This window comes from Wolffia australiana, chromosome 20 (assembly GCF_029677425.1).
Source record: "Wolffia australiana isolate 7733 chromosome 20, ASM2967742v1".
Lineage (NCBI taxonomy): Eukaryota > Viridiplantae > Streptophyta > Magnoliopsida > Alismatales > Araceae > Wolffia > Wolffia australiana.
This window is the reverse complement of record NC_135854.1, coordinates 579095-592949: the sequence shown is the minus strand read 5'-3', so window position 1 is coordinate 592949 and position 13855 is coordinate 579095. Positions and strand designations below refer to the sequence as shown.

The 13855-nt window shown below is 42.0% G+C and overlaps 2 protein-coding genes across 2 annotated transcripts; one reads left to right on the top strand and one right to left on the bottom strand.

Moving 5' to 3' along the window:
* The first annotated feature begins 6329 nt into the window (after positions 1 to 6329).
* LOC144716172 (Restriction endonuclease, type II-like superfamily protein) lies at positions 6330 to 7940 on the top strand. The gene is made up of 2 exons (XM_078591245.1): positions 6330 to 6486; positions 6802 to 7940. The coding sequence occupies exon 2, from the start codon at positions 6871 to 6873 to the stop codon at positions 7831 to 7833; it is 963 nt and encodes a 320-aa protein (XP_078447371.1). The 5' UTR covers positions 6330 to 6486; positions 6802 to 6870; the 3' UTR covers positions 7834 to 7940.
* A 2107-nt stretch (positions 7941 to 10047) lies between these two features.
* On the bottom strand, positions 10048 to 12714 carry LOC144716168 (F-box protein SKIP14-like). The gene is made up of 2 exons (XM_078591241.1): positions 11344 to 12714; positions 10048 to 10800 (listed from the first exon to the last, which is right to left on the bottom strand). The coding sequence occupies exons 1-2, from the start codon at positions 12286 to 12288 to the stop codon at positions 10288 to 10290; spliced, it is 1458 nt and encodes a 485-aa protein (XP_078447367.1). The 5' UTR covers positions 12289 to 12714; the 3' UTR covers positions 10048 to 10287.
* Positions 12715 to 13855: the final 1141 nt, after the last annotated feature.

Genomic DNA, 13855 nt, shown 5'->3' with positions numbered 1-13855 from the left:
TAAAATCAAATTAAAAATATCCTATCCCTTGCATGTGCAGAATCTAGGTAATGATGTGTTTTCCACTGCTTGCCTGAGCTAGCCTTGGGAGTCTACGCTTGTGTGTGTGGATTTGGTGGCCTTTGCCCCTACATCCTGATGTGTGTGGTCACAGCTACCTTGGTAGCAGTGAGTGTGCTACTCATGGCTACTTCAATTTCATTTTTTATCATGTTTTTATTCTTTTTTTGTTTTTTTGCTTTAATAATTCTCTTAACAAGAAAAATTAAACATTAAAATGCACTTAAAATGGTTAGGTTATATTTATTGTCTCCTTTGTGCACAAATCATGCAAAATTAAAAAAAGGCAAACAATTATGTAATGTGAATTAATGCATGAAACTGAATTATTGGTCAAGCACCAAGAAGTATGCATCATAAGCCAACCTTTTAGACATGATATTACCTTAAAAATCATAAAATCCATGTGTAAATTATTATTATGTCAACATCTCTTATTCCCTTCAATCAAATTGATTACATGATCATATGTTGAAGGTCCCTCAACCATGAGAACCTTGAATGTACTATCTAATGGTTTATTTTAAATGACTCCATCATACACAATCTCATGGCCTCAGGTTCTATGTCTTTACACTATCATATGTCGAAGGTCCCTTCACCATGTGAATCTTGAATATACTATTTAATCGTGTATTCCAAATCACTCCATCAAACAACATCTCATGGCCTCAGGTTCTACGTTTTTACACTATCATATGCAGAAGGTCCCTCGACCATGTAAACCTTGAATATATTATCTAATACTGTATTCCAAATGACTCCATCATACAGCATATCATGGCCTCAGGTTCTATGTCTTCACACTATCTTAATAACTCATAGCTCATTGAGCATCCATAACATTGAACTCACATCAGAAAAAAATTCACTCTAGCAACATCTATTGCCATCAAAACAGGATCATCATTTTCAAGGACATAGGCCAGCAGCTCACTCTTAAAGGCTAGCATCAATTTATTAAGAAAATGATTGTGTTTGGCTTGTCAAAAAAATCGGCATTTAATATGTATATAGTGGATTACTTAATGATAGATTTGTTTATAGGATATCAGATCATTTTAAGACCCAAGTTATTCCTGCTATTTTATATTCCATAATAACAAGTTCCTACTTAAATTGATCATTCTGCAAAACCTTCAAATGCATTGAAAGAGACATTGACGTTCTCCAAGTGGGACAACAATCTTTACAACTAAATTATAACTTGGAATTTTCTCCACTAATCATAATCCATTGTCTAGCACAAATTCTATTCAACTTTTAACCTGTTGCAAAACTTGATCGTACTTGGGTCCCCTATGCTCATGCAGCATGGGGTTTTTCCACCAACCATTGAGCCTGGACTATGTGGTACCTTCACTATTTTAATGAGATAGATTTTTTCGGCCTTGAATTTTGATCCACAAAACTATATGATTCCTCTACCTCAGTTGTGTCATACACTGATTCTTAGTTTCTTCTCTTGAAAATTTTGTTCTGGAATTTTCTACACCAGCCCAAGTTCAATGTATCAGTTAGTAGACTTTATGTTCTAGCTCTAAGTTTTATAGAGGAGTTTGTTCTGGTCTTTGCTTTTAGTAAAGATCAAAGTCACCATATCCCCAATATATTATTATTAAATTAATCATTTATGTGTGTATCATAAATGTTACATGTGGTGTGAGTATGTTAGGTCCAGGTTCGCCATCTCTTTGGTCAACCTCATGACCTCATTGTATTGGTCATCTAGACTTATGGGAAACTATGTTCGATAAGTTTAGGTTCTTCTAGGTTTAGGAAACCACAACCATACCACAAGATAGGTTTAAAAAACTTTATATCAGATAAACAAATCCTAATATAATCTAAAATCTTAATCAAATTAAACTTTGGAATCAAAACATAATCATGATGCTTGATTAAACCAAAGATAGTCATTTAAAATAATGCTTATGTCAATTTTATCAAATTTAATATAGATCAATTAATAGAAGATTGAGTTAACCCAATCAATTGGTTAAGTTTCCATCCGGGGGGTGCCAGGCTACGTTTCTCTAAAAAATATAGACTAGTCTTAGAAATGTTTTAGGGAACCTTGCCAGTCATCGGTTACCATACATGTATAATCCTTTGTCTGCGTAAGACTATCGTATGACTTAGGGTATGCTTAATCATTAAACCCAAATGTATCCAAGTAAAAACTTGTTTCAATTCCATGATTAGAGATTCATAAGCTGTATCTAAAATATAGTAGTCCATCCATGAGATGTCCTTGGTGTCTCCGGTCAACAGATCACATATACAACTGTGACATGAATCAACCTGATTGACATATAGGTATAATACCATTTAGGGATTCTTACGGATCAATTCAGTGAAATCTTTTCTCCAAAGGGCACCTACCATATTTCCTTAGTATCTCCATAGTAATAGCCAGAAAATTAACCGTAGTTAGCGTATAAGTAGGATCATAGTACTATTTTATCAGGATGATTCGATGCCCATCTCAATAATCCATTGAATAGGAATTTTTAGAATATATGTATTAAAACCAAGATCATTGTATTATGATCTCATCTTAATTCACAAAGTCATTGCATGCATTCATGGACTTCATTTTAAACTTCACACTCGAATAATATGAGCTAATATTTTATTCAATGAACTTAAGTAAAACATGGTGTGATTTGGCTTGACGGCAACGTATTATCTATCACATGGGAAACAAAGTAAGAAGATAAGAGTTTAAATTAGAGTGCCTAACTCACCAAACCTTTTAGATGTAATTACATGATTTAGAGGGCCAGGATTACAATATTTCCCGCCTTGATCTACTTGCCTTCTTTTCCATATTTTAAAGTAGACTTCTCAAATTAATAATATGGATTAGTTGCACAATTTTTATTTATTTATTTATACCCTTTCTTAAAAAGGGCTTAAATTGGCTTGAAGAATGAACTTATTATGTATTAGGCCTCTTTTATGATCTAGGTCATGGCTTGACTTTCCTTTTCTGGTCTAGGAAGTGGCTTGGGCTTCTCTTTTCTTCTCAATCCAATATTTTCCATTATTCACCTAAGCTCTGTATTTCAAATAAAACTCCAAAAATATGTCAAAAATGTTAAGAATTTGGAGTTCGCTCGCCACAACCCAAACTTTGAGTGTTCAGCGGCTTATCAAAAGGAGGAGTTGAAAACCACAGGGAAAGAAAAGTAAAAAACATCATCTTTTCATAGATCAAGTCTGTGATTTATTGGTTGCTCGAGTGAGAATTTTCAAGTCCATCAGATGCATGGCCTCTTGGTATATCATTGCAATCTTACAGTGTTGGATCTCCTCTTATTTATATGAGCTATGCTGCTATAAATCTGTTTTTTTCCTCCATCTAGTCCCCATTGGAAGCCACACTCAAGGAAGCAAAAGAGAATAAAGAAGGGGGCACTCAAACTAACTCGCAAGGGTATCGAATGAGGATGCCCTTTTTATTTATACTGTCTGGGGAAAATTTTCATAGAAGTGCACGTCCATGGAAACAATCCATAGAAGTCCCTAAACTTAGAATATATCCATCAACATCGAGAAACCTTGGTGTGTGGACCCTCTAGGATCATGTATTAGTCTTGTTAATGACTCCAATTGCCCAATTACATTTTTTATTCTGACCTTATTAATTAAGTATATCACATATAGGTAACTAATCAATTATTGATTTGACTACATCAATTGGTAAATTTACCCATTAATGCCCTAGAAGATACAAATTAGTATATTGGCTATCTCATGGAACCTTTATTATCATGAGTTACCTCAAATGAATATTCATGCATCCATGTCAGACTCTTGAATTACTTAGCATATGGTTACCCATATGAACCTTTACTGTCATCCGTCAAACCCTAGTCATTCATTCAAGTTAGTTCTAACGCTTGGAAAAATTATAGGAGAATTCATTCTCTAATATTTCCTCTACCCTGAACAATGATTTAACTGCATCCTCTTCCTTGGGTAAATCTCCTCTAATACCGACGGTACACAACACTGACATCAATCAACCTAATTGACAATGGGTATAATACCATTCTGGGATTCATTTGGATCAATTCAGTGAACTCTTTCCCCAAAGAGCACTATTATTTGTCCTTAATGTCTCCGCACTAATGGCTATGGGATTCACCATACTGATCATAACAATGGAACTAGACAATTATATACTTTTTGGATATTTTGATGTCATTCTCAATCCCTAATGATCACTAGATCTGATCATGTTGAGTTTAATGAGAGCATAGAAGGGGATTGCTGGTGGGACAGCAATGTCATAAGAAACCGTTTGAGAGAGAAAGCTATGATACCACCCTTTATATATGGTATGGAGGAGTAGTATAGAACATCACACTTTCATAGTTAAAAGCATAAATAGAACCACCCTTTATTAGGTGACAACACTACCCATAATCATGAATTTTCTCATGTTTTGGCAAGTCAAAATTCTAGCAAAGAAATAAATATATGGTTCCCTTTTATGTTACTGCAAGGTTTTAACTCATTTTTTATCTTCTTAATTCCCTAAAAGATCATTTCATGATGGAATGCTTTCTTTATTCTTCCAATTTATAATCAATAGAACAATTTCAAAACCTTAACATGAAGAAAGTTAAGCAAAGTTGAAGATGAAAAATTAAACAAAGATTTTTGGTCGATTTTATTCTAGCATCAAAAAGAGGGATATGAAATTCAATCATCCCTACAACTGGGTCGCCAGTTATTAAGGCATATAAACCACAACAAGGATAAAGACTAAAGAGGAGAAAGAGAGGAGAGAGAGAAGAGAGAGAGAGTGAGCCAGAGAGGAATGAAAGAGGAGGGAGAGAACCACAATAGAAAGAGAGGAGAGAGAGCAAGAGAAGGAGAGAGATGAAGAGAGGAAAAAGGGAAAAGAGAGTAAGAGAGGGAGAGAGAGGGGGGGATCAAAAGAGAGAGCAAGAGAGAGAGAGAGGAGACAAAGAGCAAGAGAGAGAGAGAGAGAAGAGAGACACATGTAGAGAGAGGAGGAAAGAGAGGAAAGAGAGAGAGCAAGAGAGAGATAGAGAAGAGAGAGTTAGAGAGCAAAGAAGAAAGAGAGACAGAGAGAGACAGGAAAAGAAGAGAGCAAGAGAGAGAGAGATGAGATAGAGAGCAAGAGAGAGAGACAGAGGGGAAAGAGAGACATAGAGAGGGAAAGAAGAAAGAAAGACAAAGAGAGATAGGAAAAGGAGAGAGAGAGAGAGAGAGAGAGAGAGCTAGGAAAGGAAGAGAGAGATTCAGAGAGAGAGAGGAAAAGAAGAGAGAGAGATAGGAAAAGAAGAGAGAGACAGAGAGAGATAGGTAAAGAAGAGAGACACAGATATATATAGGAAAAGAATTGGGAGACAGAGAGAGAGAGATATACAAAAAGAAGAGAGAGACACAGAGAGATATATAGGAAAAGACGAGAGAGACATAGATAGAGATAGGAAAAGAAGAGAGAGACACACAGAGATAGAAGGAGAAAAAGAAGAGAGAGCGCAGAGAGAGATATAGGAAAAGAAGAGAGAGACACAAAGAGAGAGATAGGAAAAGATGAGAGAGACACAGAGATAGAGATAGGAAAAGAAGAGGGAGACAGAGAGATATAGGAAAAGAAGAGAGGGAGACGGAGAGAGATATAGGAAAATAAGAGAGAGACACAGAGAGAGAGATAGGAAAAGAAGAGAGACACAGCGCGATATAGGAAAAGAAGTGAGAGAGACAGAGAGAATACACGAAAAGAAGAGAGAGATAGGAAAAGAAGAGAGACACAGCGCGATATAGGAAAAGAAGTGAGAGAGACAGAGAGAATACACGAAAAGAAGAGAGAGATAGGAAAAGAAGAGAGAGACAGAGAGATATAGGAAAAGAAGTGAGAGACACAGAGAGAAATAGGAAAAGGAGAGAGAGAGAGAGAGAGAGATAGGAAAAGAAGTGAGAGACACAGAGAGATAGAGGAAAAGAAGTGAGAGACTGAGAGAGAGAGATAGGAAAAGAAGAGAGAGAGAGAGAGAGAGAGAGAGAGAGATAGGAAAAGAAGTGAGAGACACAGAGAGAGAGATAGGAAAAGAAGAGAGAGACATAGAGAGAGAGACAGGAAAAGAAGAGAGAGAGCGACAGATAGAGAGATTGGAAGAGAGGAAAGAGATAGACAGAGAGACAGAGAGAGAGGAAGAGAGGTGAGAGAGAGAGAGAGAGAGAGAGATAGAGACAGAGAGAGAGATATTTGTATTTTGTAGGAGTGATATATTTTCAGGGAAGCTTTCCCAGGATAGCGTCGCAGATGTTTGGGGGAGCCCGTCTCCTGCGGCCGGCGATAATTACGGTCGAGTGAAGACTGCTGCGGAAGACCAACCAACCAGGCGTTCGAAATCAGGTGGAGGGTGCGCCACAACCCAGGTAAAGTTTTGCCCTTCTGCTCTAAACTTCCCCTCTCGACCTTCCCCTCTATTTCTTCCTCCCCCTCCATCATCAACATCATCATCATTCTCTTTCTCTTCCTCTTCCTCTTCGCCCTCCTCGTTTCATTCCTGGGACTTGGCATGCGGGACGAGGAGGAAGGAAAATATCGGAGAGGAAGATGATGAGGTGAAAGAGGCTTTTTTGGGCAAAAAAGTAGAAGATTGCAGCGATTCTTCCCATCATCAACCTAAATCTCTCGCTCTTTTCGAACCGTCTTTCCGGCATTCTGACGAACATGTTATGGGTCTGCAGGAATCTCAGCGGCCGCTCAAATTGGAGCTCAATTTCTCCTGAATTTTCAATCTTTGATCTGCCTACATAATGGCCATCGTCTGCTTCCCCTCCTCCCGGGCCCTCCCCCTTCCCCCCTTCAAGAACCGCTATTCCACTCTCCTCCTCCCTTCCTTTGCCGTCTCCCCTTCATCACCATCACCATCACCATCACCATCACCATCACCATCATCATCATCATCATCACTGTCATCATCATCGTCGTCATCATCATCATCGTCGTCATCATCGTCGTCGTCGTCGCCAGGTTCATTGACATGGCCGGCGCAGAGATCGCCTGAGTGGTTTGCCCTCCGGCGAGACAAGCTGACGACGAGCAGCTTCAGCACAGCACTGGGCTTCTGGAAAGGAAACAGGAGGGCAGAATTATGGCAGCAGAAGGTCTTCTCCCCTGAGGCTGACCACCTCTCCGCCGACGCCGCCGCCATGGCAGCCATCCAGTGGGGCGTTGACCACGAGGAGGCGGCGGTGGCCCAGTACCAGCTCATCACCGGCCGCGAGGTCGCCATGCTCGGCTTCGCCGTGCACCCGGACTCGAGCTTCTCCTGGCTCGGCGCCTCGCCGGATGGCGTGCTTGCCGAGGGGATCTTGGAAGTGAAGTGCCCATACAACAAGGGGAAGCCAGAGCTTGGACTGCCATGGCTGGAAGTACCTTACTATTACATGCCACAGGTGCAGGGGCAGATGGAGATCATGGGTATGGAGTGGGTGGACATGTACTGCTGGACACTGAATGGGAGCAGTGTGTTCAGGGTAGAGAGAGAAAGAGGTTATTGGGAGATGCTGAGGGGGGTGCTGCATGAATTTTGGTGGGGGAATGTGATGCCTGCAAGGGAGGAAGTGGCCAGGGGGAGGGAAGAGGAGGCCATGAGGCTGCGGCCGGGGCCAAAGCATGAGCTGACGGCGGCGGTGGTGGCTCGGAGCAGGAAGCTTGCCGCCGAGGCCCGGCTCGTGTGCCGGGAGGTGGCTGGGCATGTTGAGTTCTTTGGATGATCCTCTGTCTTGGCCTTGGATGATTTCACTGTGAAATTCTGTGGATGTTGGTTGATATAGATTCATGGAAGATTAGACATTGGAAAAAAAACTGACTTGTTGAATGATCCTCTGTCTTGCCCTTTGATACGACCCCAACATATCTAGGTCCTTTTCATCATTTATCCCAATAGGGGCATTAAGGTCATTTGACCCTTCTGTATTTCTTTAAATAGACGAGCCCTCCCTTGAGGAGGGCAGCCAAGAAGTATCATCAAGAATGTTTCTGGCTCCCTCCGGCGACGTCCACTCCGCCGGACCCCTCACGTAGGCGACGTCCACTCCGCCTTCCCCCACCTGCCGTAGTCCATCCCGGCACGACGTAGTCCACCCCGGCGCCCTCTCTCTCCCTTTACGTCTTCTCCCGATACAACCAACCAGCTTCGTATCATCCTTGGACCTCAAGAGATGTTGATGGATGGGTCTGTGTCTTCCCTGGGATGATTTTCGTGGGAAATTGTATTTGGTGCAGCTTGGTATACATCTCTGGAAGATAGGAAGAAAATTGATTTTGAATGGTGTCTTCTCCTTGAACACCAGATTTGTTGCTGCGTGATTCTTTTTCTTGCTTGTTATAATCTGCTGGGAAAGTTCTAATTAGGTGTTTCTTGATATATTGTTACAATTAAGAAAAAGAAGAGAAAGAAAGAGAGAAGAAGAAAGTTAGAATGGCATGGGCCTCATGAACTCCTGAAATAGGAGTTTTTGCCCTCATGACAGCCGGATACAGCAACTCGTGTTAAGAAAACAACAAATGATCATTCATCAAATGTCAATTATGACCATGCAAGGGGGGATTCATAACCCTAGGATGGTTCAAGAATTGGTTATTCTTCGGGCACAAGACTCTTCCATTGACTGATCCTCCCCTGGACCCGGCCATCTGTTTTATGTCGTTTTCAGGATTTCATACACATCACATGCAGATTGGATTGTGACAGGAAAAAATAGGGATCGTGAATGATGTTTTATTTTTAGACCCCAATAATTGTTATGGCATGATACCTTCGCCTGGGATGAATTTCGAGGAAAATTCTTGTAGGTTTATATTGATAGACATACCAAGAATATTGGATAGTGAGAAAGAAAAAAACTTCTGCGTTACAGGTGTAATATCCTTGGACCTAAAAAGTTTTGTTGCATGATTCTGTCTTGTCATTGATAAATTTTTTGGGAAATGCTGTTAGGTGGACCTTAATAATTATTACAGAAATATCATAATAGAAGATAGAAGAAAGTAATTTGTGAATTCCTTCCATTCCTCTGAGTACCCAGAGTTGTATGAATCTTTGTCTTGTCTGGGGATGATTTTCTGGGGAAATTCTATTAGGTGCAAGACATTAGTAGCATATATGATATCTACATAATATCAAGACATTAGTTTGCAGGACATTAAACCCTTAAGCAGCATGCTACGTTTTATCTTTCCAGGTCCATAGTGGATTTAATTAATTCTTTTGCGAAATTAAATTCAGTTCAAGTCTTCTAGATAGAGGAAGTAAATTAATCATGTGAAACAACGTTCTGTGTCATCTCCTTGTTGAGGGATACATTCTCTGAATTGTAGCAATTGGCGACAAAGATATCAAACTTTCAGTGCGAACTCGTTTCATTATTTTCTGTGATGGAGTTTAGGCATATTAAGAAAATAAAAAAAGGGACATGGTAGTCTATTTTTAATAAATGAACTAAAAATATGTATTCTAAATCTGAAGTTTTCATGTACATTTCGGTAAATGTCTTTGATGGTCCAGGATTTATTTTTTTTTTGAGGAAAATGGTCCAGGATTTATGTCTGTTCATTCATCTTTCTTGAGATATTTCAAGTCCAAGAGAATGACGGCTTATCCTTGCAAGTATGACAGTGAAAGGGCGATAATTTAATAAATAATCTTTCAATATTTCTCCTTAGAAAAATGAATACCTTATGAACAAAAAATTTCTAGGTTACAAATCATGAAGTTGATCTCCCAAATACCTGAGGAGTAATCAACGATTTGACGTGGCTTTTCAGTTTTGTCAAGTTTTTTTACTGTTGCATTGTTGTCTTAAAGCAAGGTTCAGATATTCTAATACATTACAGTTCTAAAGAATTATCAACAATTTCAGTACTTAAACCTTCAGATAAGTCTTAATAGTGGAATTTCGCAACAGACTGTATAGATAAAAGAGATAAAAGTGGGAGCAAAAAAGACTGCTCCACTGAACCAGTATTTTTATTATTCCAAAACAGGATTGGAACAAGCAAATAGTAATAATAATAATAATAATAAAGATAAAACGATGGAGATAAAAAGGGGAGAAATGAAGACTGACCAGAGGGAGAGGGAGGGCGAGGGCGCGCTAACCCTTTATTTGTGGTCTTCATTCACTCACTTATTCATCATCTTGAAAGTAAATAATCCATCGCACTGGTCAGCTGCTGGTCCAGACTAGAGGAGGGTAGTTCATGCAGGGGAAGCAGACCCACTCAAACATATAGTTCTCATCATACTCATCATTACGGATGCATCGCCCGCACTCTGCACACCTGTTGATACATAACCTGCATGCCCTGCAAGGCCCCGGCGGCCCTCCCTGGCTGCCACAATTACCGCCAGTGACAACAAGAGGGCAGTCATAGATGAGCCGAATCTTGTCGCATACCGGGCAAGGCTCAACATCAAGGCTGGTGGCAGCGTCATTGCCGCAGGTGATCAAGTGACGGAGATGGAAGAACCTGGGTGGCATTGGAGCGGACGGCTTTTGCGGGTGTGGTTGGCTTTCAACACCGAGCATGACCTTCAACTCCTCAAAATCCTGCTGCCTGATCTCATGGATGCCGCCAATGGCAAGCTTCTTGATGCCTGGACTGCCTCGGAGCTTGAGCTCATAAAAAATTTTCATAATGCCGATGCTTGTAATCTTGATGCAACCTGGGACACGAAGCTGGAAAAAAAAGATGGAATGAGAATCTTAGACATCATAGGCTTATAAAAATGGGTAATCGTTTCGGCACAAATGATGGGATACAATGATGATGATGAGGGGCAATTATCTTTGCACAAATAATGAAAATGATGATCATGGGCAGTGATTTCTATCCCCTTGAAGAGGATGACATTCAATGTATCGTATAAATAACATTTAATATTAAATTCTATTCAAACATCACTAAGATGAGGAATTTCTGTAAGTAAACCAGCAATAAGAGAAACAAGCAAAGATAAACAATATTGAGTTGAATACTATATAGTAAGACAAGCGACAATAAAAAGAGGCAAATCAAAAGTGTCCATGATGATCATATAACAATGTCCCAGGTGATCATGATCAAATATTTCAATTAAAAACGAGGAAAACCATAAGCTACTATAACCATTCATAAAAAAAAAGAGAAGAAAACGATCATGGGCAATAATCAATAAAAATTTCAAGATAATCATAAATATTTACACGATGATCATTACCAAGGCAACAAGTCATACTCACCTCTCTGAGCTTGAGATTCTCCCCCACCACAGCGCCCAAGCCATTGTTAGTGATATGTGGGCACTCTGTCAGAGCCAAGCACTGAAGCCGCCCCTGCGCCCGCCGGGTCAGCCTCAGAAGATCGCCGTTGGTAATCCTGTTGTACGGCGGCCCCACGTGTACACACCTCCATAGAAGTGGGTCTTCTCTCACAGCTGCCTTAAGGGTCTTGCAGACCCTCTCCAGCTTCAGCAGCTCAGGCACTTTCAGATACCCAAGAGCGAAGAAGACGGCGTCGGGCACGGCTCCGCTGCCGCCGCCGCCGCCGCCACAATTCAAGCCCCCCGCCGCCGCATTCTCCTTCTGCCTCCTCGGAAGAAGGTACTCCACACCTTTCTGGATCCTTTCAGAGGAGGGTGAGTCACAGACGGCTCCGTGTTCACCGCGGCGACCGGCGCCGCGATCCATGGGCGGCGCCGCCCTCTCATTCTGCTTACAATGAGGTACAAAGTCCACTGGCAACCGCAATTCATGGACTGCACTATTTCCACTGGCGCAATTCATTGGTGGTGCTGCCTTCTCCTTGTGGAGACGAGGAAGAAGATAGTCCCCGCCTTCCCTGATCATTTCCAAGGAGGATGATCCAAGAATTCGATACCGACAAAACCCGTCGGCGTCGGCGACGGAGGCGGCCGGAGCTTCGACTGGGCTTAGCCAAGTGGGCAGCGGTGGCGGCGGCAACGGCGGCAGTAGAGGCAGCTGCTGCACGAAGTTTAGGCCCCAGGAGTCAAGGGGGTAGCTGGCGATGGCGATCTCCTCGACCCAGCTGGCAATGGCGGACGTCCACTTTGTAGAATCGGCGCCCCCCCCCATTCCAAAGGGATCAGCCGGGAGCAAATCGGCCAAGTCCTCGCACACCGGCGGGCTCGGCGGCGGCGAGAGATGCGTGGAATAGTTCAACGTCATAATCGACCCAAGAAAAAACGATCGAAACCCAATTCAACCAGCCCGAAAAGAGAGCAACTTGGAGATTCAAGCAATTACAATAACAAGAACAATCAGCCGAAGGAGAGATTACCCATGGCGCCGATCCGGATTCCGGAAAAAACTACTCCAGCCGTCGCGCAAGGGGGAGAGGAAGGGATTGAAAGATAGAATCGAGGCGGGTTTGCACGGAAAATGCTGCCGGGAGGGTGAATTTGGAGAGGGGAAAGAAGGGGGTTCTTCCGGGGAAAGGGGAAAATGGCGATTTGGGTGATGGGGGAGAAATTGAGGAGGAAAAGGGCGGATCGATAGCGGAGGAAGCGGATCTGGAGCGCGTCGTCGTGTCGGATTGGGGGCGCAACAGGGAAGAAGAACCCTTCCTCCGCGCCAACCGGAGCCGGCTGTTCGTTGCACACAAGTTTTTCATTATACCGTTTGCTCCCTTAAAGCCCCTCTATTTTGTATTTTTGCATTCCTGTACATCCTGTTGGATTACACGTTGGCGCTGGTCGTCCGTCCTTTAGCCTCATTCGACGACGGTGACGGCGACGATGACGGAGACGATGACGGTGGCGATAATGATCATGATGATGACGACGGTGACAGTGATGGTGTTGATGACGGATGCTGACGGTGACGATGATGGTGATGATGATGGACGACAACGGTGATGATGACAGACGATAATGACGAGGATAGTGATGATGATGACGACAGACGACAACGGCGAGAATGGTGATGATGACGATGACAACGGCAAGATGGTGATGACGATAATGACAATGATAACGACTGTGGTGATGAAGACGGGGATAGGATGACGGTGAAAAGGTTAATCACGACGATGGTGGTAGCAATGACGACAGTGAAAACAATAACGACAATGGCAGTGACGGCAATGGCGACAAAGACGGTGATGATGACGATGACGACAAGGGTGGCGAGGAAGATGGTGATGATAACGATGATAATGACAATGTCGACAGTGGCGAGGAAGACAGTGATAATGACAATGGCACCAACAATAATGATTACTGTGATGATGAAGACGGTGATGACGGAGACGACAACGATGTTGAAGACGGTGATGACGGTGACAACAACGATGATGATGACAGTGACGGTGATGATGATGATTACAATGACAATAATCATGACTGTGGCAACAAATACTGTGATGACGGTAAGGACTACGGCAATGATGGTGACTACGACAATGAAGATGATGATGATGGTGACAAAGACGACAGTGAAGATGGTGACAGCAATCACCACAATGACAGTGACTATGATGATTACAATGATATTGGTAGGAAGATGGTGACAAACGACAAGTATGACATCCGTCCACCAGCCATTAGACTATGATGACATTAATGTAGATGATGCTGACAACAACATTGAAAGTGATGACAGCAGCAACGGCAAAAGCGGCTACAGAAATGATGGTGATGAGGATGACATGTATCAATCAGCATCATACTATGATGATGTCGATGGTGATGACAATGACAATGCTCAGCGGTAACTACAACATGACAACGACGAA

Coding starts and splice junctions, on each gene's coding strand:
- LOC144716172 (XM_078591245.1), top strand. CDS start 6,871: ATGGCCATCGTCTGCTTCCCCTCCTCCCGGGCCCTCCCCCTTCCCCCC.
- LOC144716168 (XM_078591241.1), bottom strand. CDS start 12,288: ATGACGTTGAACTATTCCACGCATCTCTCGCCGCCGCCGAGCCCGCCG. Junction 10,801..11,343: donor AGAATCTCAAGCTCAGAGAG/GTGAGTATGACT, acceptor TTTTTTTTCCAG/CTTCGTGTCCCAGGTTGCAT.